Raw genomic sequence first — 26368 nt, 5'->3', positions numbered from 1 at the left:
CCCTTGGAAATTAATTTGTCAATAATAAAAGAACTCTTTTGGTCTCCTAGTTCTTCTGCTTGTCCCTGGAGGGGGAAGCAAAACTACTCCAAAATAGGAGAGGAGACTATGTTATAGATAGACTTTGGGGCATAATTTATTTCTTACTAAGACAGTAATAGATTATAAAAATGTTGAAACTCTTCGAAAATTAAAAAAAATTTTTATTTATTTATTAGAGATAGAGGATCAAAGAGGCAGAGGGAGAGGGAGAAGCAGGCTCCCCGCTGAGCAAGGATTCCCCTTTGGGACCATGACCTGAGCCAAAGGCAGATGAACTGACTGAGCCACCCAGGTGCCCCCCCCACCTTTAAAAAATATTTTAAAAAATTTTATTTATTTGAGAGAGAGCATGAGAGAGTGGCTGAGGGAGAGGGAGAAGCATGAAACTCTTCAGGTAGTGATTTGAATCACTTTGAATCGTGATTCTACTTTTTAGAATCTATTTCAGAAAAGATTTAGAGGGATGAATAGGCAGAGCAGGGAGGATTCTTAGAGCAGTGAAATTACTACTCTGTATGATACTGTAGTGGTGGAACCATGTTAATGTATATTTGTCCAAATCTATAGAATGTACAACACAAAGAGTGAACCCTAATGTAGTAAACTATGGACTTTGCATGATAATGATGTGTCAGTGCAGGTTCATCAGTTTTAACAAAGGCACCCCTGTGGTGGGGGATGTTGACAATGGGGAAGTGATGCATGTATGGGGGCAGTGAGTGTAGTAACTTTTTCTTTTTTTAAAAGAGGGGTTGTGGAGCAGAGGGAGAGGGAGAGAGAGAATCTTAAGCAGGCTCCATGACCAGGCTAGCGCCAGATGCAAGGCTTGATCTCATGACCCTGAGATCATGACCTGAGCAGATATCATGAGTTGGACACTGAACTGACTGAGCCCCCCAGGCACCCTGAATCTCTGTATCTTTGCTCAGTTTTGTTGTGAACTTGAGACTGCTCTAAAATGTAAAGTCTAAAGTCTAGTATACAGAGGTTTCCCCCACAGTGTTATTTACTGAAGTGAGAATTTTGAAACAAACCATATATCTAGCCAAATGGGATGGTTAGTTGGTCCAGTGGATAGAATGTAACTATTCCACTTGATGGGATGTCACTATTAAAAGATGTTTAGGAAAAGCTTATAACATGAAAAAATCCTTATGCGCTGTTAAAAGATGGGACACAAAAATTATGTACAATATTATTACAGTATTTGAAAATAAATATGGAGTAAAACATATGGATAGAGAAAATATCAAAAGGAAATCATTGAGGGGTTCCTGGGTGGCTCAGTTGGTTAAGCGTCTACCTTTGGCTCTGGTCATGATTCCAGGGTCCTGGGATTGAGCCCTGCATTGGGCTTCCTGCTCAGTGGGGAGCCTGCTTCTCCCTCTGTCTGCCTCTCCCCCTGCTTGTGCTCTCTCTTTGACAAATAAATGAGTAAAATCTTTTTAAAAAAATTTTTAAAAAAGGAAATGATTGTAATATCGAAGTTTTTGTCTTTGGTGTTCTTTTTTTCCTTCCTGTTTCTTATATTTTCTAAACTTTCTGTAATGCTTCTGCATTAATTTAATGGTGGCTATAACTGAATAACCATTATATTTAAGCTTTTAAAACATAATTGGGGAAAATTAAAAAAATATGTTATTGATATTATAAGAAAATAATGACTTCTTTAAAGAACAAATAAAGCCAGAAGCTTTTTCTAAAGCAACACAAACAAGCCAACCACCCCAATTGTTTACTGGTTATTTCAGGATAGATTATTTCTGTTTCAGCTTCTGAGTCATTGGCTCAAAGGACTGTAAATCACTCATAGTTCATTATAAGCAAAGCAGTGCAGAAGAAAATACTTTTTAGCATAGAAAGAAGAGAAGTTAAGTTTTATTGATATTTGCGTTGGAATGTGTTGATGCTGATACTCCCCTGGGGTCTGCATGTCAGGTGGTCCCTTGTCAGGTGAAGGAAGAGGGGGGTTTCTCATTCTTTCCTTAGCTTGCAGGATATGACAACACTTTTCAGTCTATGATGCCTTGTCAGGTATATTTATAGATAATATTATCCAGCAGAAGCAAACAAGGGAATATCAGAGTCTACCCTTCTCCTGATTGGAACATTAGGCTAATAGATGGTAAATAACAAGACATCAATAATCTAATGAGAGTTGGGAAAAAGTTGGCCAAAAATTGGGCACCTGAGTGGCTCAGTCAGTTTGGTGTCTGCCTTTGGCTTGGGTCATGATCTCAGGGTCCAGGGATCGAGGCCTGCATTTGGCTCCCTGCTTAGCTGGGAGTAGGCTTCTCTCTTTTACTCTCCCTCTGTGTTCTTTCTCTCTCAAATAAATAAATAAAATCTTTCAAAAAAGTTAAAAAGGTGGCCAAAAATTTTGAAAGTTATAAAGATTTAACATTTGAAGTATGGATTTAGGTTCACCATCATAACGATGGATCTTGGCCAAAGAACTGTGCTAGCACTGAGATACTGCATCATAGTAGTGAAGTGTACATTTGACTATAAGTACATACACAAATGTTTGGAATATATATTCACAGATCTGTTCATTTGTGGGTGAGATGCACGATTGAAAGGGATTTGGAGGTCATTGGCTTAGAATATAAAGTTTAGTACCAAACTGGGAAATAATAGAAGTTTGCAGACTTGAAGCTTAAGTTGTATTTATTTAATTACTTTCTTATTTAAAAAGATGTATTTATTTATTTTAGAGAAGTGGGGAGGGGCAGAGGAAGAGGGAGAGTCTCGAGCTCTGGAGCCTGACACAGGGTTTGATCCCATGACCCTAAGATCATGACCTAAGCCGAAACCAAAAGTTGGATGTTGACTGACTGCACCACTCAGGCATCTTGAACCTTATCTTTTATTCATTTATTTTTTATTTATTATTATTATTCTTTTCTAATGTTTCTTTCTTTTTCTTTTTCTTTTTTTTTTTTTTTTTAAGATTTTATTTATTTATTTGACTGAGAGAGAGAGGGCACACAAGCCTGGGGAGCAGCAGGCAGAGGGAGAGGAAGAAGCAGGCTCCTTGCTGAGCAGGAAGCCTGGTGCAGGGCTTGATCCCAGGACCCTGAGATCATGACCTGAGCTGAAGGCAGCCGCTGAATTGACTGAGCCACCCAGATGCCCCGAAGCTTACCTTTTATACTCTGGTTTTTATGTACAATGTATTTATCTTTTTGTAGTAAGGCGAAAAATTATTTCTTTATTTTTCTGACATAAATGTCTGTTATTTTGTGCTGTCTCTATATTGTGTTACCATATTTGCTGATTCCCAAGAAAAGAAGGTATCTCCTTTCAGAGAATTAATACTGGGCTAATAATTAATTAAAGCTGGATTCTCTTGGGAGGAAAACTCTGTTCTGTTTTTACAGATGGGCATATTCTGCTATGGAAAGTTTAAGGTATCTTACCCATGGTAACCCAGATAAAAATATGGTCCTAAAATTTGGCTTGGTGGTTGTTCATTTAAGAACTCATTCATTCCAGGGGCGCCTGGGTGGCTCAGTGGGTTAAAGCCGCTGCCTTCGGCTCAGGTCATGGTCCCAGGGTCCTGGGATCGAGCCCCCACGTCGGGCTCTCTGCTCACCAGGGAGCCTGCTTCCTCCTCTCTCTCTGCCTGCCTCTCTGCCTACTTGTGATCTCTGTCTGTAAAATGAATAAATAAAATCTTTAAAAAAAAAAAAAAAACTCATTCATTCCAGATAAAAAAATCAGAATGGGGTATCTGGGTGACTCAGTTGGTTAAGCCACTGCCTTCGGTTCCCTGCTTGGTGGGGAGTCTGCTTCTCCCTCTGATCCTGCCCCTCTAGTGCTCTCTCTCTTTCATTCTCTCTCTCTTAAATAAATAAAGAAAATCTTTAAAAAAATCAGAATGGACATAAATCTTGATTATCATCTTACTGCATTTATGGAACTAATTTTTTAAAAATATTTTAAAAATTTTATGTGTTTACTTGTTTATTAGAGAGAGAGAGAGCGCTCAAGAGATGGGAACATGAGCGGGGTTGGTGAGGGGCACAGGGAGAAGCAGACTCTCCGCTGAGCAGGGAGCCTGATGTGGGGTTTGATTCCAGGACTCTGGGTGCCACCCAGGCGCCCCTATGAAACTCATTTTTGAGTACCTACAGACTTTGTCAAAGAAGTTATAAGAAGTACGTGTGACGTTTAAACATTCCTCTGGTTACTTAAAAGTGCGTCATGGCACCTGTTTGGTTCTGAGTCTTTTTAACTTTTTGTTTCCTTTCTAGTTGGAGGAGAGCAAATAAGTGCTATTGGACGGGGCATCTGTGTGTTGCTGGGTATTTCTCTGGAAGATACACAGAAGGAAGTGGAACACATGTAAGAGGCGCATTTTGAAGTCATTGCTATCTGAATGGGATGTGTAATGGTTCTATTTCTATATTTCTGTCTACCTGCCTATGTACTGACCTTTCCTAATTATATATATACATACTGGAACTTTTTTTAAAAAATTTTATTCATTTATTTGACAGAGAGAGAGATCACAAATAGGCAGAGAGGCAGGCAGAGGGAAAGAGGGAAGCAGGCAGGCTCCCTGCTGAGCAGCGAGCCTGATGCGGGGCTCGGGGCTCCTGGGGCTTGATCCCAGAACCATGAGACCATGACCTGAGCTGAAGGCGGAGGCTTAACCCACTGAGCTACCCAGGTGCCCCATATACACTGGAACTTTGATAGTATTTTATTCCTATGAAGTGAGCTTCTGTTATCTGTGTCCCATTGATGTAATAGGGTTATCTCCGTCTTTCAGATGAGGAGACTGAGGAAGACTGATTTGTCAGGTGACACCCCCTAAGTTAGTAGCAGAGTTGGAACCCTGCGACCTTGGTCCCTATTTGTTCCTTTATCCCGAACCGTTCTCTTTTTTTTTTTTTTTAAAGATTTTATTTATTTATTTGACAGAAATCACAAGTAGGCAGAGAGGCAGGCAGAGAGAGAGGAGGAAGCAGGCTCCCTGCCGAGCAGAAAGCCCGACTCGGGGCCCGAACCCAGGACCTGGGATCATGACCTGAGCCGAAGGCAGCGGCTTAACCCACTGAGCCACCCAGGCGTCCCCCGAACCATTCTCTTAATGCAGAACTGAACTTTTCTTATGAATGATTTCTCTTTCCAGTTTGAGCAATATGATCTGGGCACCATTCATGCATTTAAAAAATGCTCAGTTGTCCATTGTACACGTAGCATCTGGAGCTCAGACAGTTAAATTACTTGCCAAAGATCATGAACGCCTGTGTAGCAAAAAGCCTGAATTCATGTTAGATTCTAGGCTCCCTGACTTGGAAGCTGGTGCTGTTTTTACTGGGATGGGGGAGTTTGTCATTGCTATTTCCTGACTGGCTCTCTAAGCACAGGCCGCCTTCCCCGTCCCCGTGTTTGCCCTCCCACCCCCAGCACCTCATGGCACATTTGCTTCAGATGTATGTAGATCTGTTTATTCTGCCTATTGGTGCCCATACCTGGGTATAATTCCACCCACGGTCCCTTTGAATTAGGTTGGAATCAGACTGGGAACTTAATTCCCGCTAAGGACTAAATGTTCCCTGGTCCTTTTCCTTGCCAAAGCGGCTGCTCTTTGTCATCCACATTTATAAGAAAGGCCCTCCTGGGGCTCAGGAGGCATGTAACACAGTTGTCAGGGAGGCTATTGCCAGGACTTTTTGCATATTTGCAGTAATTTTGAGTTTTCTCCAGGGTGTTTGCCCAGTGGTTCATTTTGAGTAGCTCAAAGAAAGGGTATAAAGATGGGGTATTGTTTATTCCAGTGTAAAGATTGAATTCTTCCGTAAAAGAAATTAGAATTGGATCCATGTCTTGATACTTCCACCAACCTGAAGGAGCAGTTAGTGAGTGGTTGTTCATAGCTCTGGTTCCCGTGGGTAGCTGCTGGGGGACTGGCCAAAAAAAAAAAAAAAAAAAAAAAAAAGAAAAAAAAAGAAAAAGGAATCCCGAAACAGCCCTGTGATGTAGGTCTGTTACTATCTCATGTTATAGGTGAGGAGACTGAGGCCTAGAGTGGATAAGTAACTTGCCCAAGGCCCAAATAACTTTCTCCTTATGTCCTTACATATATGTATTACGTAGAATATTATGTCAGCATTATGTCCTTATTCGACAGGATGCTGGCGACACTTTGGAAGTATGGAGTGCATTGAGGGTGCTTAACGATTCTTCAGGTAGCTCTCCCCACTGTTTTCTTCATAGGGTCAGAAAGATTTTGAACCTGCGTGTGTTTGAGGATGAGAGCGGGAAACACTGGTCGAAGAGTGTGATGGACAAACAGTACGAGGTGCTCTGCATTAGCCAGTTCACCCTCCAGTGCGTCCTCAAGGGCAACAAGCCTGACTTTCATCTGGCAATGCCCACAGAGCAGGCAGAGAGCTTCTACAATAGCTTCCTGGAGCAGCTGCGGAAGACATACAGGCCGGAGCTCATCAAAGGTAGGCAAGAGGGTGAGCCCGCCCAAGAGGAGGGTCTCTGGGACACATCCAGAAAGGGGAAAAGGAATCTGCAATTACAATATCTCCTTGTCCAGAAAGTTTGTTGTTTGTGCTTATTATTTCCTTGAAACAGCAGAGTGGCTGCTTTCTTCTGCTGTGGTCGGAGTCAGAGTCCTCTAAAGGCCCCTGGTACTGTTTATCCTTCTTCTTTCTTCTGTTCACATGTGAAATGTTTAGCAACCCAGAAATGTGTTTGATACAGTGGTGTTTAATTTTGCTTGCTTATCATGTCCGACAGAGAATACAGGGTAAGCCACAAATGTGAGCTAGGTGTCATTTTTAATTTCTTATAGCCATATTAAAAAAAAGTAAAAAGAAACAGGTGAAATTAATTTTAAAAGCACATTTTATTTAACCCAAATATATCCACAATAGTACGATTTCACCTCACAATCAATATAAAAAGCTGAGATAATTTTCATTCCTTTTTGGTGCTAAGGTTTGCTAAATCTTGGTGTGTAAGTTTGGACCAGGAACACTTCACATACCTAATACCCTTGTGTGCTTAATGGTTGTCATATTGGACAGTGAAGTTATAGGTCTTTGCTTAACTGCTTATTGGTGGGAAAGCCAACCTGATTTGACTGAGGCTAGTCTAGAAAAATGCCTTGGAATAGTGGTCCTGGTTTATGAGAGAATTGTAAATCTGATCTTATGAGTCTGTTTAAGGGGGCATTCATATTCTGTTTTCATGTTTCTGGGGGGGGGCAGATTGCTTTTTTTTTTTTTTTTTCTTTTTTAAAGACTTTATTTATTTATTTGACACAGAGAGAGAGAGATCAGAAGTATGGAGAGAGGCAGGCAGAGAGAGAGGGGGAAGCAGGCTCCTTGCTGAGCAGAGAGCCTGATGTGGGGCTCGATCCCAGGACTCTCAGACCATGACCTGAGCTGAAGGCAGAGGCTTAACCCTCTGAGCCACCCAGGCGCCCCCAGATTGCATTTAATACCATCATGTTTTGCCTTTTATTTCAAAGCTGTTAGAATGTTTAGCCTCCTTTGGTAATACATCTCAACGTGAGACTTTTCTTAGTAGAATGTCTCAGTATCTAACTGCAGTTTCTTTTGCTGCCATCATACCCTTTTGTAGAGTCTAAGAGTTGTTAATAGTTAACTCTGTATTATCTCCTATACTTTGACTTTCTCTGGAAGAGACAAAGCTTGGTCCCTTATTTATTGGACCTATTTTCAACCTTAAGGATTAGAAGTTACAGCCTGATTTTGAAGCTCTGTAGCAAAGCCCCACATTGAGGATTGTCAGCTTATTAGATTCACTTGTTTAGAAGAGTGATATTCCTATCTCTCTTCAATATTTTTTCTTCTTTTAATTCTTCTCTTAGCTGTGTGAAGTGTCCCTTTGCCATGATCAGGATACCCCTGCCTTAAATCAAATCCCACTCTCTCCATGGGTCCTGGTAGAGTAGAATGTATTTGCCTCTTCTGGAAATAATCCAAGTTTAGAGCTCCATTCATAATTCTGGTCATGGATGTCTCCAGTACTTTTTCCCACCCTGTGTCCACCAGGATTCTTTGGCATGGCGTTGTTGCAAAAATATTTCTTCCCAAAATTAGTAATTAAGTCAGGTCCTCTGAATAATTATTTCTCTTTGCTGAGCTGAAGATTAAATGCTGTCATCATTGTCTTTTGTGCTTGGTATTGGTAGAATCATCCCATTTCTGAGTAATCTCAGACATATTTTAGAAGCCTCTTGAAAGGATGAGCACAAGGAATATTATAAAAGTGTAAATAAAGGCACTTTAAATGGGAGAACACTAGTGGTTGTTAAAGAATGCTCAAGTGAAAACAAAACAGCTTTCATCTGAGTCCTTAAAGAGGAGTGTTTTGTGTATTATTAGGTGTTTTGTGTTCCTTTTACTTTTTGAAGTGTTGTGCATTTTATCCAGATAATTCTCTGAAGTGCCTGAAGCAGTGTACTATAAACGCTACAATTTTATAATGGACCACAATTTAAGTTCGTGGGGATATGATACATCTGATCGTTTTGATTAAAAATTGACGTGATTTATGCAAAGAGTTTTAATCAAAATTTATTTCCAAATCCTTTGGACTTTGAGGAATACTTCAGTGGAACAACAGTGCCTCTCTGCTCTTTCAGCTTTTTATCTCTTTTATGGTCTTCAGTAAGACAGGAAGCAGAGAGCATGTTTTACAGGCTTGCTGTGTTTTGCTTAATTTTGGGTTTTTGGTTTCTACTCCAGTTTGGAATGCCCTCTGAGAGTGGAAAGGATGATGGAACACAAACCAACTGCTAATGAATACGTTTTCTTTATTTTAGGGTTCTTGGGGCCATTTTGGCAGTTTTAAAACTTAAAGTAGTTTAATTTCCTTTTTGAAAAAAAATTAAAAATTTTTTTTCTAGTTTTATAGTGCAATTGACATGGAACACCCTATTAGTTTTAGCTGTACAGCAGATGATTTGATATATTGGTATATTGTGAAATGATCACAATGCTAAATTCAGTTAGTTCCTTACCTCACATAGTGACAGTTTATTTTTCTTGTGATGAGAACTTTTAAGATTTCCTCTCCCAGAAACTTTCAAATTTGTGATACAATATTGTTAACTTTGATCACTATGGCATACCATAACCCAGAATTTATTTATCTTACAACTGGAGGTTTGAACCTTTTGGCCACCTTTACCCATTTCACCCACCTTCTACCCCCTGCCTCTGGCAATCACCAACCTGTGCTCTGAATCAATGAGATAGGTTTTTTAGATTCTGCATGTACGTGAGATTGTGTAGTATTTGTCTTTCTCTGTCTGACTGAAAGCCCTTAAGGTCCACCCATGTCCTTGCAAATGGCAGGATGTCCTCCTCCTCCTCCTTCTTTATTGTTAATGGCTGAATAGTATTCTGTTGTGTCTATATACCACGTCTTCTTTATGCATTCATCTATCAGTGGACATTTAGGTTGCTTCCATGTCTTGGCTATTGACTTTAATTAGACTTTGCATTTATTTTCACTCCTTTGCTCTTTTTTTAAAAAAATATTTTATTTATTTATTTGACAGAGAGAGAGAGAGATTACAAGTAGGCCTAGCAGCAGGGATCCTGGGATTGTGACCTGAGCTGAAGGCAGAGGCTTCACCACTGAGCCACCCAGGTGCCCACTCCTTTCCTCTTTAATGACTGGAACTTTATTTTATTTTGTTTATTTATTTTTAAATTTTTTAAAAAAAGATTTTTATTTATTTATTTGACAGACAGAGATCACAAGTAGGCAGAGAGGCAGGCAGAGAGAGAGGAAGGGAAGCAGGCTCCCCGCTGAGCAGAGTCCGATGTGGGGCTCGATCCCAGGACCCTGAGACCATGACCTGAGCCGAAGGCAGAGGCTCAACCCACTGAGCCACCCAGGCGCCCCTGGAACTTTATTTTAAATTTATATTTAGTTTATTTTTCTTAACTTGTTGTTAAGGATTGAATATCAGGAAGATTGTCCCCTTTATTCCCTGTCTCTCTTCCCTCCCTGCCCCACCTTTCATGCTTTTCCTCACTAGCTGCAGCTCTTTCCGTTAGGCCCAGTCCACCCTAACTGTCTTTAGTGAACTAGACCTTATTGCTTTATGACTGAAGCATGTGGAGGTATGATGAATTCAGGGTCAGCTTGGGCTGGATTCCCTCTGTCATCACTGTTGTGACTGTCTCTTTGGGATTCTCTGAGTCCTGCTTTCCCCTGTGCATTTCAGCCTTGTCCTCAGGCAGGCCTTCTGAAGGATGGTCATGATGGTTGCAGTCTTCACAGTTCACCATTCCAGGAAGGAGAGTAAGTCTTTGTCTCTGCATTTCAAGCAGACGTCCTGAAGGTCACTTTGATTGGGCCAGCTTAGGTCCCATAGCTACCCTTAAACCAATATGGGATGGACTTTGTGACTCAGTTTAGGTCATGTGTTTTGTAGAGTTTGGAGTTGACCTCCTGGGGACCACCTGGAGCCACAATGAAAGTCTGAGGCTGTTGGGAAGGGGGATGGGAGAAATGCTTTCTGGAAGGGCTACCTGAAAGTGCCACTTGTGTGTCCTTGACTTGCTCTGTTGGCGGCTCCTGGCAGGTGGGATTAATAGAAGGGGTGTGGTCAACGGGAGTAGGCGGTCCTAGCAGAACTGCCTTTCTAGTAGTGGGGATAGTGAGGGGAACTGTCATATGATGTGTGTGCAGTTAATGTGGGTATCCCTTTTCTGGTTACCTGGGAGGTTACCAAGTGGCATAATTCCCCCAAATGGCTCTTTGAGGCCTTTTCTGCCCCAGTTGGCCTTGAGTTGGTACTTGAGGCCAAGTTGACCCACCACACTCTCATGACCAGAATTCTCAGCACCCTTGACCTGTTTGGGTGTAGTCTGTTTGGAACTCTCTGGCTTTGCTTCTGCCATGGCACCCCTCCTCACTCTGGTCCAGTGACCCTTTGGCCCTGTGAGAGTATTTCCTCTTCTCAAGAACTTGCCTACCTTGTCTTATGCTCCTGTTCACTATTGCTGCATAAAATACTACCCCAGAACTCAGTGGCTTAAAAATAACCCTTCTGTCTTCCTCAGTTTTGTGGGTCAGGAATCTAAGAGGGGCTTGGCTGGGTGCTTGTCTCTGAGCGCTATGGTGTTGGCCGGAGCTGGAGGATCTACTTCTAAGATGGGCTGTGCATATCTCGCTCCTCCCCTCTTTTCCATCTCATCTTATTTCCCAGGGTCTCTCGCCATCACTTGGTCTTTTTACAGTCTGGCGGTCTGAGGGTAACCTGATTTCTGACATTGTGGCTGGCTTCTCCCACAGTGAGCAGTCCAAGACCAGATGTTTCAAGAGACAGGAAATGAGTGCCAGCCCCTTGAGGCCAGGCCTGGAGGGGGGTATAGCATCACTTCTGCCATATGCTATTGGACAGAGCAGTCACACAACCTACCCAGCTTCCGTGGGAGGGATGTAGATCCACTTTACAGTGGAAGGGATGTCAGAGTTTGTGGCCATCTTTAATCCTGCATAGCTTGTAACAGTGGTGCTCTCAAAGGGTTTTTCCTGTTCTCTGGCTCTTTTTCCGATAATTGATTTAGGGGGAAAAACCCAGTGCATATATTGTTTTTGCCCTCTACCACAGAATGAACCAGAGGTTAAGGGTGCTTTATTGGACACCCAGACTGAGTGGGCCCAGAAAACTGGGTCCAGATGTGGCCCTCAGCAGCCCATTGGGAATCGCCATCCTTCAGAAAGAGCATGGAGAGTAGTGTTCAGGGGAGGCATCACATGCTGTCAAAATTGAGTATTAGGGCGCCTGGGTGGCTCAGTGGGTTAAGCCGCTGCCTTCGGCTCAGGTCATGATCTCAGGGTCCTGGGATCGAGGCTCGCATCGGGCTCTCTGCTCAGCAGGGAGCCTGCTTCCCTCTCTCTCTCTCTCTGCCTGCCTCTCCATCTACTTGTGATCTCTCTCTGTCAAATAAATAAATAAAATCTTAAAAAAAAATTGAGTATTAAACATGCATTGCTTTTATAGGTAGGAAAAAGTAAATGTTATACCAAAATGAAATAGTTGAAAGAGAGATCTCCGCTCTCCAGCTTCTCGTTCCAACACTGAGCCATTTGTAATGGGCCCAGGGAAGCAATCACCTGTTGGCTTTGTTGAGCAAATCAGAAGCTGCCATGATACTAAAAAGAGCTACCTGTGTATTCCCTGTGGTTCTGATCTCTCGTGGGCGGCAAAGAGCTAGACCAATGTGGGAAGACATTTCAGGAGAGCAGCAGCTCTCTGATTGCCTCAGCTTTATTCACTCCATGGGACATCCATTACGTCCAGGGCTCCTACAGGTTTGTTCACAAAGAGAAGGCGCCGGGAGGAGGAAGCCCACATCCAGTATTTGCTTTGTGGTTAGTGTTTAATTTTTATGGATTTATTTAATATCCTACTCTTTTTACTACATAAAGCATGTTAGCAGCCTGAGTGAGCTTTCAGTGGAAGCCTTTTATATAGTTCAGCAAGGGTGTGATGCCAGAGGCATTATTGTTAATGTAAATTTCAGAAATCACAGCGTGAGATCACATCTTCATTGTTGATAAATGGCAAGGCTGGTGGACTGTGGTATATATAGGCCGATGGCTCTCATGAAATCTGATGCAGATGTGTGACTGATCTTGGCCAAAAAGTTAGTTTTCTGTCACTCCTTCCTTTCCATTCATTCTCTTCCGTGATCTGCTTATCAGCTTCCTTTATTTCTGCCTGTCTCTTTAGGTCTTAGACTTATACTAACTATGTCATCTCTGTGACTAGTTTACCTTCGTTTAGCTTAAATGGCAAACTATATCTATTTTTGTTTTTGTTTCTTTTATTATTTATTTATTTTTATTTTTTGTTTTTTTAAAATTTTTTATTAACATATAATGTATTATTTGTTTCAGGGAAACAGGTCTGTGATTCATCAGTCTTACAGCACTCATAGCGCTCACCATGTTTTTGTTTCTTTAAAAGGTTTTGTTTTTAAGTAGTCTCTGCCCCCAACTTGGGGCTTGGACCTATATCCCCAATATCAAGAGTCACATGCCCCATTGACTGAGCCAGCCAGGCTCCCCAATCCTTTTTTGTGTTTAGATCCTAGCTTTTTGTGTTTCCTTGATTTGCTTAGTTGATTTGCCAAGGTGAACAATAGCACACTTTTTGCCAGTTCTCCTTTCCCTACCTAACTGTCTGGAGCCACATTATACATAGTGTCACAGATGTGGTCGCCAGTATCCTGTGTTAATGGCAGAGCGCCTTACGCATCACACTGTAGATGCTCAGTTATTTTGTGTGACAAGTGCCCCTGGGCCCAGGGAGATGAGGACAGGCTCATTTTGGTGGCTTTACTGTTTCATCCATTTGCTTCCTCCCTGGCTCTTTCTCCCTCCTGTCTTTATTCTCGTTCAAACCCTTTTATCTTATTTTCTGAGTCCCTCCATACTTTCGCTTGTGAATTGTGGGTTCAGCCTCTTTTTCTTGCCCAGTAGAGTCTGTGATTGTAGCTCAGTTTGACGACATAAAGGCCATTTTTAAAAAAGAAGATGCAGGTATAGGTGTGAAGAAACTCACTGTTGTCATAATCTGAGGACATGAAATAACCCAGGATGAAAAGAAGAGTCTGAATCTCTCAGTGGAAGTAGGGCAAATTTAAAATCATATTGTTTTGGGGTCTGCAAATTCAGAAATGTTGATAAATTATTTGGCTCTCTATATTTTCTTCAAACAAAGGGTGTATTAAATAATAGGGTACATGGCATTGTGTCTCAATTGCTTTTTCTTTCTTTAGTGTGCCCTTAGGGGATCCTTCATTTTACTAATTTTTTTCTTTGAGCAGGTCCAGTTTGGAGTTTAGCCTGTCATTTGAGTTTTAAGTCAGTAGCTTATTTTTTATTCTCAGTATTTATTCTTTCTAAAATTAACTTATTTCTTATTGTGGTAAAACAAACACTTTTTTTTATGTAACATAAAATAAACCATTTTAAAGTATAGAGTTTAGTAATCATGTACTCACAGAGTTGTCTAACCATCACCACTGTCTAGTTTCAAAGCATTTTCTTTACCCCGAAAGGAAACCCTATGCCCATTAAGCAGCTGCTTTCCCTTCTCCCGCACCCTTAGCTCTGGTAACCAGGAATCTGCTTTTGGTCTCTATGGATTTGCTTCATCTGGATATTTAATATAAGTAGAACCATACAATCAATATGCAGCCTTTTGTGTCTGGCTTCTTTGACTTAGCATAATGTATTCAAGGTTCATCTTTTGAACATACATTGTGTATACATACAAACATCGTAGCATATCATCGGTACTTCAGTCCCGTATACGAAGAATATCCCATTGCGTAAATATGTCACATTTTGTTTTTCTATGAATTCACTGATGGACGCTTGGGTTGTTCCCAACCTTTTAGCTATTGTGCATAGGGCTGCCCTAAATGCGTGTGGACAAGTTTTTGTTTGAGCACCTGTTTTCATTCTTTTGGTTATATACTCACGAGTGGAATTGCTGGATCGTATGATAATTCCGTTTAACTTATTGAGGCACACCAAATTCTTTTCCACAGTGACTTTTTACAGTCCCGCTGGCAGTGAAGGTTCTGATTTCTCTGCATCCTGCCACAGTTGTTATTCCCTTTTAAATTTTTATTTATTTTTTGATTATAGCCGTCCTAGCGGGTGTGAAGTGGTATAGCATAATGGTTTTGCTTTGTAATTTTCCAAATGGCTAATGATATTGAGCATCTTTTCATGTACTTGTTGGCCATTTGTATATCTTCTTTGGAGAAATGGCTATTCAAGTTCTTCACTGATATTTTATTTTTATTTTTAATTTTTTAAAAAAGATTTTATTGATTTATTTGTCAAAGAGACAGAGAGCACAAGCAGGGGGAGCGGCAGGCAGGAGAAGCAGGCTCCCTGCTGAGCAAAGAGCCCAAGGACCCTGGGATCATTACCTGAGCCAAAGGCAGACACTTAACCACAGAGCCACCGAGGCATTCCATCTCCACTCATTTTAAAGTTGAATTGTTTGAGGGGCACCTGGGTGGCTCAGTCAGTTAAGCACCTAACTGTTGATCTCAGCTCAGGTCTTAAACTCAGGGTTGTGAGTTCAAGCCTTGAGTTGGGGCTCACAATTAAAATTGAATTGTTTTTTGTCTTTTTGTTGTTGAATTGTAAGTAATTTTTAAATTCCAGATACCAGACCCTTATTATATGATATATGTTATATGATTATATGATTTGCAAATATTTTCTCCCATTCTGTGGGTTGTCCTTTCACTTTCTTGATAGTGTCCTTTGATACACAAAAGTTTAAAAATTCTTTTTTTTTCTTTTCTTTTATTATTATTATTTTTTGGGGGGCTCACCATGGGGCTTGAAATCATGATGCAGAGGTCTAGAGTCTCATCTCCCTTGACTGAGTCACCAGGCACCCCTAAAATTTTTTTTATTGAAATGTAGTTGACATACAATATTATATTAGTTTCAGCTGTGCAACATAGCGATTTGACATTTATGTATATTATAAATGCTCACCTTGAGTAAATGTTTCTACCATCTGTCCACATGTAAAATTATAGCAGTATTATACACTACCCTGTGCTTTACTTTATATCCCTGTCACTTACTCATTTTATAACTGACAGTTTGTAACTCTAATCCCCTTCACCTATTTCACCCATCCCCACCCCTAAAAGTTTTTAATTTGATGAAGTCCAATTTTATCCTTTTTTTTCTTCTGTGTTTTTGGTTTTATATATAAGAAACCGTTACCAAAGTCCATTGTCATGAAGGTTAACCTTATGGTTTCTTTCTTTCTTTTTTTTAACCTTATGGTTTCTTCTCAGAGCTTTACAGTTTTAACCCACACAGTTAGGTCTTTGATACCTTTTGAGTTAATTTTTGTATATGGTGTGAGGTAACGCTCTAACCTCATTCTTTTGCATGTGAATATCCAGCCATTCCATCATCATTTGCTGAAAAAGCCATTCTTCCCCACTGAATGGTCTTCATACTTTTATTGACTATATATGTATGGGTTTATTTATGAACTGTCAGTTCTCTTTCTTTGTTCTGTATGCCTGCCCTTATGCCAGTGCACACACTGTTTTGATTACCATAGCTTTGTGTAGTAGCTTTTGAAATTGAAAATTGTATGTCTTCCAGTTTTGTTGTAGTTAATTTTTGAATAGGTAATATGATCAGATAGTTCATACATCAAAATGATATGAAAAGGTCTGCCTTGGGAAATGTGTTGTCTACTCTGTTTCCCTTACTGTCTGTAGGTAATCACTTTTAATTAAATTTTTCTGTCTTTCTAGTGTTTCTTCATGGACATGTGAGCAAATATAAATATATATGTCTCTTTTTATACAATGGTAGCATCTTTAACAAATTATTTTAAAAAAGATTTCGCAGTGTGTTCTAGAGAGTCTTTCCTTATTAGTTCTTAGAGAACTTCCTCACACCTTTTGGAACAGCTGTGCAGTGTTCTGTGGTGGGAACAGAGCCTAGCTTACTTAATCTATTTTAAGTCTTATTTAATCATGTGGAGCATGGAGGCATGACCCTGAGATCATGACCTGAACCAGAACTAAGAGTCGGATGCTCAATGGACTGAGCCATCCAGGCACCCTTGCTTTTTTTTTTTTTTTTTTTTTAAGTACGCTCCATGCCCAGTGTAGAACCCAGCACAGGGCTTGAACTCACAACCCTAAGATAAAGACCTGAGCTGGGATCAAGAGTCAGATGCTTAACTGACTGAGCCACTCAGGTGGCCCAAGGACAGACATTTCTGATACTAATTTTTTTTTTTTAAAGATTTTATTTATTTATTTGACAGAGAGAAATCACAAGTAGGCAGAGAGGCAGGCAGAGAGAGAGGAGGAAGCAGGCTCCCCGCTGAACAGAAAGCCCGATGTGGGGTTCGAACCCAGGACCTGGGATCATGACCTGAGCCGAAGGCAGTGGCTTAACCCACTGAGCCACCCAGGCGCCCCCTCTGATACTAATTTTTTGAAATGTCTGCTAGATTTTGAATCATAGTTTCTTAGGATTTCTATGACATTTCTTACTCCAAAGCTACAAAGAAATCTGGCTATTTTCCCCCCTAGTGGTTTTATGCTTTCACTTTTTGATTTTGAAATCCTAGATCCATTTGGAGTTTATCTTGTGTACAGTGTAAAACAGATCCAAAATTTATCTTTCTCAGGTGGTTATGAGATGGTTTCCCAAAACATTTATTTAAAAAACCATCTTTACCTCCACTGATCTGAGATTTTGACTTTATCCCATATTAATTCCTGTATGTGTTCATGAACTGTTAAGTTTTGTTTCTATTCTGTTTTTGTTTTCTTTTAGTCTATATGATGAAGACACACTTTCAGTTATTGAAGATTTTGCTATGCTTCCTATAGGGTCAGGGGAGTCTCACCCACATTGCTCTTTGGAGTTTCCTGCCTATTCTTAATTGTTTTTCTATATGAACTTTTAAATCAGCTTGTCTAGCTCCAGAAAATAATCTGTGTTATTTTTATTTGAATCACACTCATCGTATAAATTCATGAATCCTGTGGTGGATGATGATAATCACCCTCTAGCATATTCTCTTACCTTCTTTGACTGTTTTGTGGCCTTGGGGGTTCCCCACTCAGGGGAGGGTAAGAGTTTATAGACTTAGTCCTTCCAGTCTACCTTTGAGCCTCTCTGAGGCTACTTCTGCCATATGTCTTTTCTTCCTAGAGGCTCTGAACTGGATAGAACCCTGCTGTGAAGGCACTGCAATCCCAAAGTGAAGATTTATTCCCTAGCCTGTGTACCAGACTATGTCCAATCACATCACCTAGCCCAGCACAATAGAGTTTCGACAGTGAGGCTAAGTGATATTAATACACTCCTTTAATATAATACATAAGAAACGCATAATAAAATGCCAACAACATGGAGATGCACTGAACTTGAATGTAAACCTTCTTCCATTCTTATAGTCTCAGGGAAAACTCCTAGGTCAAGTTTAAATTCTGTATCATATTCAAGTATAAAGGAATTAAAGTTTAAAATCAAACTCATGGTCTGATGAGCTCAGAGGCCATTCTCCCTGGTTTCTTAATTTGCTGCTCTTGGTGGAAGGGTATTCTTGCCCAGTGGGGTCCAGGCTCTTTCAGCACAACTGCACCGCACTGTATAAGGCTCCATGTAGGTCCTCTGGGGCCTCACACTGCATTGTCCTCACACAGGCTCCCTGATGCCTCAATGAGGAGAACAGGGAGCCTTCCATGTAGTTATCCCAAGCAGAAAGAAGCCATGCCCGGGACCCCAGCAGAGACCAGAGATGTGCAAGTGAAGCCTGATGGCCAGAGAAAACCTTGCCTTCAGCCTCTCTGTTATATGAGGGGGTTGTGCCAGTTGCCTTGAATCTGACTTCAGAACTTCAGCTCAGATGAGAATTTAACCTCCCATCAAGAGGTTAATTTTGGGCTATTTCCCCTGCCAACTCCTGTTTACAGCTCTTTAGTTTGGAATTGGGGTGACCCCCTTTGGTGGTAGGTGCCCTCACCTGGGAGTAGACATTTTCATTTCCATGCTGGGCCACAGGGTCTGTTCCCTAGTTCCTCTGGCCATGGACTCCCTGGCCTGAGACGTCTGCTACCTGGAGGAGGTGTTTCTCTCGAGTGGACAGAACCACGACAGAGATAAGCAGAGACCACCGATAAGGGGGATTTGAGCCTGAGGAGAAGCCACAAGATTCTAGGAGTTGACTTTCCGGTGCCTTTCATGATGCTGGATATGGAATGGAACCTGGCAGTGGTTTCAGTGCTGCCACCCAAGGCCTAATGTGGCTGACAGGGCCTGTTGTGTGCTCTTTTCCCAACAACTGAATCCTTTCCCCAGCCAAGTCATTTAGGAAATGTCATTGCTGGAGCTGCTAGACTTTGCTGATGGCTCCTAGAGCCCTTGCCTCTGCTTCATAGGTTCCCTTGAGCCAGATTAGCCTGCTGGGGAATCCGTGCCCTACTGGTGGTTCCCTGAATCGGCTGAGACTTCTGGGGATGGGGGCCAGGGGACGTGGTACCCTCAGAGAAGCGATTCTGTGCTGGTGGGCAGAGCTGCCATAGTGCCCATGGCCCACCAGGGTCCACTCCTCTGGGCTCCAGGTGTAATGCAAGCCTATGGGTCTAGAGCAAACTCCGTTAGCTGTGGTGGCCCTCTCCTTGCCACATGCTTATTTTGAGTCCTCCAGTTTCACACATTTGCTTGATTTCTTGGTTCCCAGCCTGTGTACCTGATGTTAGGGCCTCCATCAATAACCCTCCTCCCTGCCTGCCCAGGCTCTGAACAGCTTTAAAGTAGAGTGAAGAGGAAGCCTGGGTGGTGAGGACTTTGCCTTAGTGACAGAGGGAGCTACCTTTGGGGGTGTGCTCAGGTGGCTGGCCTGAGGCTCAGGACTGGTCCCCAGAGGTAGGCCAAGTTCCAACTTGGTCATGGTCATGCAGGCTGGCTGTGGAAGGTGCATGGGTTTGCTCCCAGCCAGGCCAAGAAGCTGTCAAGCCTTCTGTTCTCCATTTTTCTTCAATAGCATGTTCTTTTTGGTGTGGTTTCCTTGCCTGCCCCCACCTCCCCGCCATTTACCCATATTCTACCAGCAGTGGGTAGCAGTGGGACAGCAGTGGGATTGACAGCAGTAACAGGGACCCAGATTTCCTGCACACTGACTGCGGTGCTGTGGGCCCAGTGCCATGCCTGTACTAACAAGCAGCCTCCCTGTGGTGACTGTCCTGCTGTGGTCCTTGAACCAGCAGGGGCTCGGAGAGGTGGGGCGGGGCTTCTCAGGGAGTGGTGACCATTAGTCAGGTATTGTTCAAAAGGTGGGATGTCAGCCTTCACAGGCTAATGGGGTGCAGTGGTTTGGAGCTCATAGAGGCCTTGGACAGTGGCTGCTGGAAACCAGGTCACAGCAGGTTTGGGGCTCCAGCTGGGAGTCTTCCAGCTGGAATCATGTGGCACAAATGTGCCTGACGTGTGCTTCTCCAGCTCTGGACAGAACCCTGGGACTTAGAGTTAAGGGTGAACTTGATTATATCATCATTAGAGCCCTGCTGTAGTTCTGCAGATATGTTTCTGTCTTTTAAGATTATTTTTAAAAATGTTTTTATTTCCTCTGGCCAGTATAATTTTTCATGGGGCTTTACTCTTTGATCTGAACTGGAAAAAATGTTCCCATTTTAAGACCTCTTAAAACATGTCTTTGGATTTATTGTCTATACAAATGAAAACTCAGATAATAGTTCTGTTCATAACTGAAGAAAAACAGGAAAAGAAGATAAATTTTTCGCCACTTGAATGATAAACACGGTGAAGCATATGCTGTATATCCTGGCAACAGAAACTCAAGGTCGGAAATAATTCCTTTCCTCCTGAGTCTGCCTTCAGCTTCCCTGAGGAGTGCAGCGGCTGAAATTTTGTACTAATTGTAGCCATAATTTTAGCATGCAATTAAACACATGATTTCCTTCCCAGCTGATGTCTTTTTAGCTATTCTGACATGGATAAAACAAAAGCCCTGTAGATTTAAATGGCCACTTTAATTTGATAGGAGTTGAAGAAAAGTCACCATTGTTTGAGCACTTTTGGCTGCGTGGTAGAAATGAGATTAATCTTGCCTGTAAAAATGGCGAACAACTTGGGTGCTTCTAATGGAGTTTCTGATGCTGCTCTCTGAGCATTGAAGGGAACCAGCTGTTGGTATGTCCATTTTGCTAAGATCCTCCATGAGGTTAAGGATCACTGGACAGAGTGCTACCAGGGGGAGGAGTCCGAGATGGAAACTGTATGGTTGTGGCAACAGGAGCAGAGGTTCGTGGATGTCGCCTTATGTGGTAGTGGGTCTGGCATCTGAGGGAGCCTAGGACCTGAGAGCAGAGCTGCTCTCCAGGGAGGGAGCGAGAGAGGACCCAGGCTGGCCTGCCCCGAGCTACTGTGTCCATTTGGTGCTTTTCTTTTTCTTGGCTTCTCTCAGAGGGTCATTTGCCCTGTAAAGGATATTTTATGTGAAATTAGAGCTCCTCGCCCTGGGGAGTTTGGGAACTACCAAGGTAAAGAAACTAAATAGGTTTCTCTATTCAAGGACATCTTGAGAGTCTGTTACACGCTGTTGTGCTTTGTGAGTCTCTGAAGGAGAGTTCAGCAAATGTGGTTTTCCAAAAGAATGTGACTGTGGCATTCTTTGTTCAAGGAATACCTGGCAGGGCGCAGTTTGGGAAGCATGGTTCTGGTTGTGTGGAGCCTCTTGAACGTGACTTTTTATAACAATAAGAGCAAATGCTGATTTTGCACACACCGTGTGTGTGTGAGTCGCGGTCCCAAGCACTTGCATGCACTGTCTCATTAAAGTTTACCCATGTTTTAGGTCCTCTTGTTAGCATCCCTGTGATACAGGCAAGAAACTGAGCCATTGGGAGGTTAAGAAAGTTGCCCAAAGCCTCAGAGCTTGTGAGGGCTGGGCCTGTCCTTCTCTTTCAGCCTAGGTCCTGGCTGTCCTTTAAAGCCCTGGACCCTGCGTAGCCTCATCCAAGAAGTCTTTCGATTCACTCCCCATCCCCAAGGAGGATTCGGACCCTTCTTTGGTCTCTAGAGCCAGAATCCCTTAAGTCTCTGCCATACTGTGCTGTCACCATGATGTGCCCAGCTGTCCCCATACTGGACCACAGGGTTCATGAGTGTCAGGGCTATCTGCACCTGGCAGCTGAGTCTTTGATCTCTAGCACCATGTTGGCACACAGTTGCTGTGAGTGAAAAACAGTGAGTAGTTTTCACATGTGGACTGGATCCCATATGCTCTCTTTGTTACTTATTGGTAGGTGGCAGCAGAAGAGTTCCTGGTGGTTCTGTTTGTGAGCATTTGTACTATTTTAATTCTGGATCCAGTTCTTTTCTTACGTTGTATTTAAATTGATAAATTTTTTTTTTTAAAAGATTTTATTTATTTATTTGAGAGAGAGACAGTGAGAGAGAGCATGAGTGAGGAGAAGGTCAGAGAGAGAAGCAGACTCCCCATGGAGCTGGGAGCCCGATGTGGGACTCGATCCCGGGACTCCGGGATCATGACCTGAGCCGAAGGCAGTCGTCCAACCAACTGAGCCACCCAGGCGTCCCTAAATTGATAAATTTAAATTAAATAAATTTAATTGATAAAGTGTCAAGACCTGTGTGTTTCTTTGACTAAGTGTCTGTGTGTGTCATCAGCAGTGATTAGGCCCAAAGTTTAACAGACGTACTTGGATGGATAGAGTCGTTTTTCTGATACTGCACCGAGTCATCTCTCAAGACATATTCTTGGCTTTATTTATAAATGTAATTCAGCGTTTGGGGATTGATCAGACACAACTGAGTGGGTTTGGGTGTTAAAACAGAAGGTTTGGAATAGGACACAGAGAGGAGCTCTTTTCTGGGGCAGCCTGTGGCCATTTTGAAATGAATCCTAGAGAGCAGGATGGTTCCCACAGTGAGGGAGCAGGACCTCCCTTTCCACCTATCCTTTTACTTTTATATTTAATTTATTTGAAAATTTTAATTATGAAACATACAGAAAATAGATACTAGTATGCTCACTACCCAGCTAGTCCCATTTGTCTGAGGTCTCTCTCTCAAATCTCATCATCCCCTGCCTTCTATTCAGTATGAATGTGGTTCTTGTCCTATGTTTGGCTTTCTTGCTCATGTTTTTTTTCATATATATTTAATATATATATCTTTGTAAACATTATAACTCATTTTGGTTATTTAAAAGTATCATTTAGGGGCACCTGGGTGGCTCAGTGGGTTAAGCCTCTGCCTTTGGCACAGGTCATGATCTCAGCGTCTTGGGATCGAGCCCCACATCGAGCCCCACATCGGGCTCTCTGCTCAGCAGGGAGCCTGCTTCCCCCTCTCTCTCTGTCTGCTGCTCTGCCTACTTGTGATCTCTCTCCCTATCAAATAAATAAAATCTTAAAAAAGCCCCAAACTTAAAAAAAGTATCATATAAATGAATAAATGGTATTAAAATGATATGTCCTTGTTGCAAGTTACTTTAAAAAAAAAAGATTTATTTTATTTAGAGGGAGAGAGAGAGCATGCACACATGCACCTAGGGGGAAGGGGAGAGGGAGAGAGAATCTCCAGCTGACTCATTGCTGTGTGGAGCCCAACATGGGGCTTGATCCCATGACCCTGAGATCATGACCCGAGCTGAAATCAAGAGTTGGACCCTTGACCAGCTGAGCCACCCAGGAACTCCAAAAGTGGCTTTTTATTTATTTATTTATTTGAGATTTTATTTATCTGACAGAGAGAGACACAGCGAGAGAGGGAGCACAGGCAGAAGGAGTGGGAGACGAAGAAGAGGACTTCCCGTCGAGCAGGGAGCGCGATCCAGGCCTTGATCCCAGGTACCTGGGATTATGACCTAAGCCAAAGGCAGATGCTTAACGACTGAGCCACCCAGGCACCCCAGCAAGTGGCTTTTTAAAGATCACATCACGTGTTTGAGATTTGCCCTGTTGACGCATGTGGCTGCCGCATAGTATTCCACTGAGGAATTAAAGTAGAGTTTATGCATTCATCCCCCCATTGAGGGACAGATTGTGTCCACTTTTTCTGTAATAAATGCTGCCTGGGGGACACCTGGGTGGCTCAGTCAGTAAAGCGGCTGCCTTCGGCTCAGGTCATGATCTCAGGTTCCTGGGATCGAGTCCCACATCGGGCTCCTTGCTTGGCAGGGAGCCTGCTTCTCTCTCTCCCTCTTCCTGCCACTCTGCCTGCTTTTGCGCTCTCTCTCTCTCTCTCTCTGTCAAATAAATAAATACAGTCTTTAAATGCTGCCTGGATGAACACCCTCGAACATTCCTTTTGTGTGAGAATTTCTGAGTAGACCCCCCACCCCCACCCCTGAGGTGGAATTCCGGAGTTGTAGAGCTTTTTCAAGCACCATCATGCCCTCTGAAGTGGCTAAACCAATTTACCTTCTGGCCATTTTATGGTCCTGTAAGCACACATTTCCCCATCTAATGTCCCCAGATCTTTTCATTCTTGCCAAGTCCATAGGGCTTGCACGTCTGCTCTTTAATTTTGCATTTCCCTCTCTACTTCCACCTTTTCCCGTGTTTACTGGCTAGTCCTACTCTTCATGTTTCTGATTGCATGGATCTGGTGACTTTTTAGACAGGGTAACCTGGGGTCTCCATCTCTCATAACTGTTTGTGTTGCTCTTTCAGATGGCAAGTTTGGTGCCTACATGCAAGTCCACATTCAGAATGATGGACCTGTGACCATAGAATTGGAGTCCCCGGCTCTTGGCGCTGCTACCTCTGACCCAAAGCAGGTAAGCCTGGACTCTGTCGGGGTCTGTCCCCTGGCTTTTGGCTTCGATTGAGTCCCTGGAACCGTTCTCTGTCTGAGGTGGAGAAAAGACTTCATTGTAGTGAACTAGTATCTGTGTTAATACATCCCTTCCCAAGAATGCCTCTGTTTACACTGCATCTCCTTGGTGCTGTGGTAGGCTGGACAGTACTTCTCCCTTAACCTCTTCCTAACTTTGGATTCCAGAGAAAATGTCCTTAGCCAGAGCCCAGCTCTTTCCCCGCTGCGAGGTGCTTTGGTGCCCACCTGCCGCTGGGTGGCAGCAGAGTAATGGCACAACTCCACTTGAGCCCTGGCCTGTCCTCTGCATGGGATCAGAATGGTTACCTGGAGTGGGTTTTGTCCCACTGAGGGTACATGTGCCACCTGAGGTTCTCTGTAAATCCTTATTTTTCTAAAGAACTGTCTGACCTGTATTTGCTGCCAGCTCTCTAAGCTTTAAGAAAAAATTTTAATTAAAATAGAGAAAGGAAATCTATGATAGTTCTTGCACCCTGTATGGTTCTTACAGATACTTAACACTTCTTGAGGCTTTAATTAATGTGCCCACTTAATAGCCTTCGAGACACATGGGAGCAGGCAGAGGAGTGAGACCAAAGGGACATTTCTGTTCTTCCTTCTCCCCCACCTCACCCTCCCCTTCCTAGGATGCTATGAATTGGAATGATGTAGTAGGTAGGGGAAGTATTAGATAAATGTAAAACTGGATGACGTGTTCAAAGTTATAATGTTTCTTTCATTGATATTTATTGGATAAAATACTTTTGAGATACTGTTTTCACAAGAATAGAGTAGGAGAAGATAGCAGCCCATAGTCTGAATTGTTATGGACAATGCCTGAATAGTCCCCTGTCCAGCACAGGTGGCTGAAGACTCTGGTTGCTTCGTGTATCTGCCACTGGAGAACCTCTTATGAAGCTGTCGTTGTGACAGCCAGTGGGATAGAGTACTAAGGCTCTACCAGCTTTACAAAAGAGTTGATGTGAATTATTTTTGTGCCTGCTTGCTTATAAATTCACATCTTAAACATGAAGGTCTGCATGTATGGCTGAAGTTGGTCTAAGACTTGCCATTAGTATAACCTGATAACGTTCAGAGGAGGAGAGCAGACTCTTCTCCTCTTTGGGTCCTTCCTGTTGTCAATCAAGAAAAACCTAATAGTTATGCATAATCAGACTGATTTAGGTCAATTGGCAGCCTGCAGTTGATTGTCCTCTGCAATGCAGAAAGCTAAAATGAAACTCCTGCCACCCCACTTCCACACAATCCTTCTGTTTTCTTTTTTCCTAAATTCGTGGGACTACCATTTACCTTGTCAGCCAGGCCCAAATCTGGTGTCATCCTACTTTCATCCCGGCCTCTCCCAATACAGTTTCTTATATGTTGATACTGCTCTAAGGTTTCTTTTTCTTTTTCTTTTTTTAAAAGATTTTATTTATTTGAGAGAGAGAGAGAGAATGAGAGAGAGTCAGCATGAGAGGGGGAAGGTCAGAGGGAGAAGCAGACCCCTAGCTGAGCAGGGAGACTGATGCGGGACTCATTTCTGGGACTCCAGGATCATGACCTGAGCTGAAGGCAGTCACTCAACCAACTGAGCCACCGAGGCACCCAGGTTTCTTTTTTTTAAATGTAGTAAGTGATTTAATCTTTATCATAGGGTATGATGAAGAAATGGAGGCACCACGCTTAAGCAGTAGCTTAAGGTCACATAGCTGCTAAGAAGCGGAACCAAGATGCAAACCCAGTTTTCAAAATCAGGAAGCAAAAAATTGTTGCCTAAAATCTGCGGTCACTGACATTGTTTGAGAAATCTAATAGTCCCTGAATGCTTGCCACCTCCCAGCATTTTTTGGAGAAAAATGCCAGTGGTTCCTGTACATTGTGGGCCATGGTTTATTTTTATTTTTATTTT

General features: G+C 42.5%; 1 protein-coding gene across 6 annotated transcripts in view; it reads left to right on the top strand.

Moving 5' to 3' along the window:
• The window catches only part of DTD1 (D-aminoacyl-tRNA deacylase 1), a 205911-nt gene that overhangs the window by 2322 nt on the left and 177221 nt on the right, over positions 1-26368 (top strand). For all 6 annotated transcript variants that reach the window (XR_007130142.1, XR_007130141.1, XR_007130140.1 and 3 more), the window contains 3 exons: positions 4302-4392; positions 6274-6509; positions 24312-24418. Coding sequence is in view for 3 of the 6 variants with exons in the window: in XM_047745863.1 (XP_047601819.1) it covers positions 4302-4392; positions 6274-6509; positions 24312-24418 (434 nt within the window). In the remaining 3 variants the exon portion in view is untranslated. The remainder of the gene's footprint in view (positions 1-4301; positions 4393-6273; positions 6510-24311; positions 24419-26368) is intronic.

The sequence above is a fragment of the Lutra lutra genome, chromosome 9 (genome assembly GCF_902655055.1).
Source record: "Lutra lutra chromosome 9, mLutLut1.2, whole genome shotgun sequence".
In the NCBI taxonomy this organism is placed as follows: domain Eukaryota; kingdom Metazoa; phylum Chordata; class Mammalia; order Carnivora; family Mustelidae; genus Lutra; species Lutra lutra.
The sequence above is the reverse complement of the archived record's forward strand: the minus strand, read 5'-3'. Positions and strand labels throughout refer to the sequence as shown.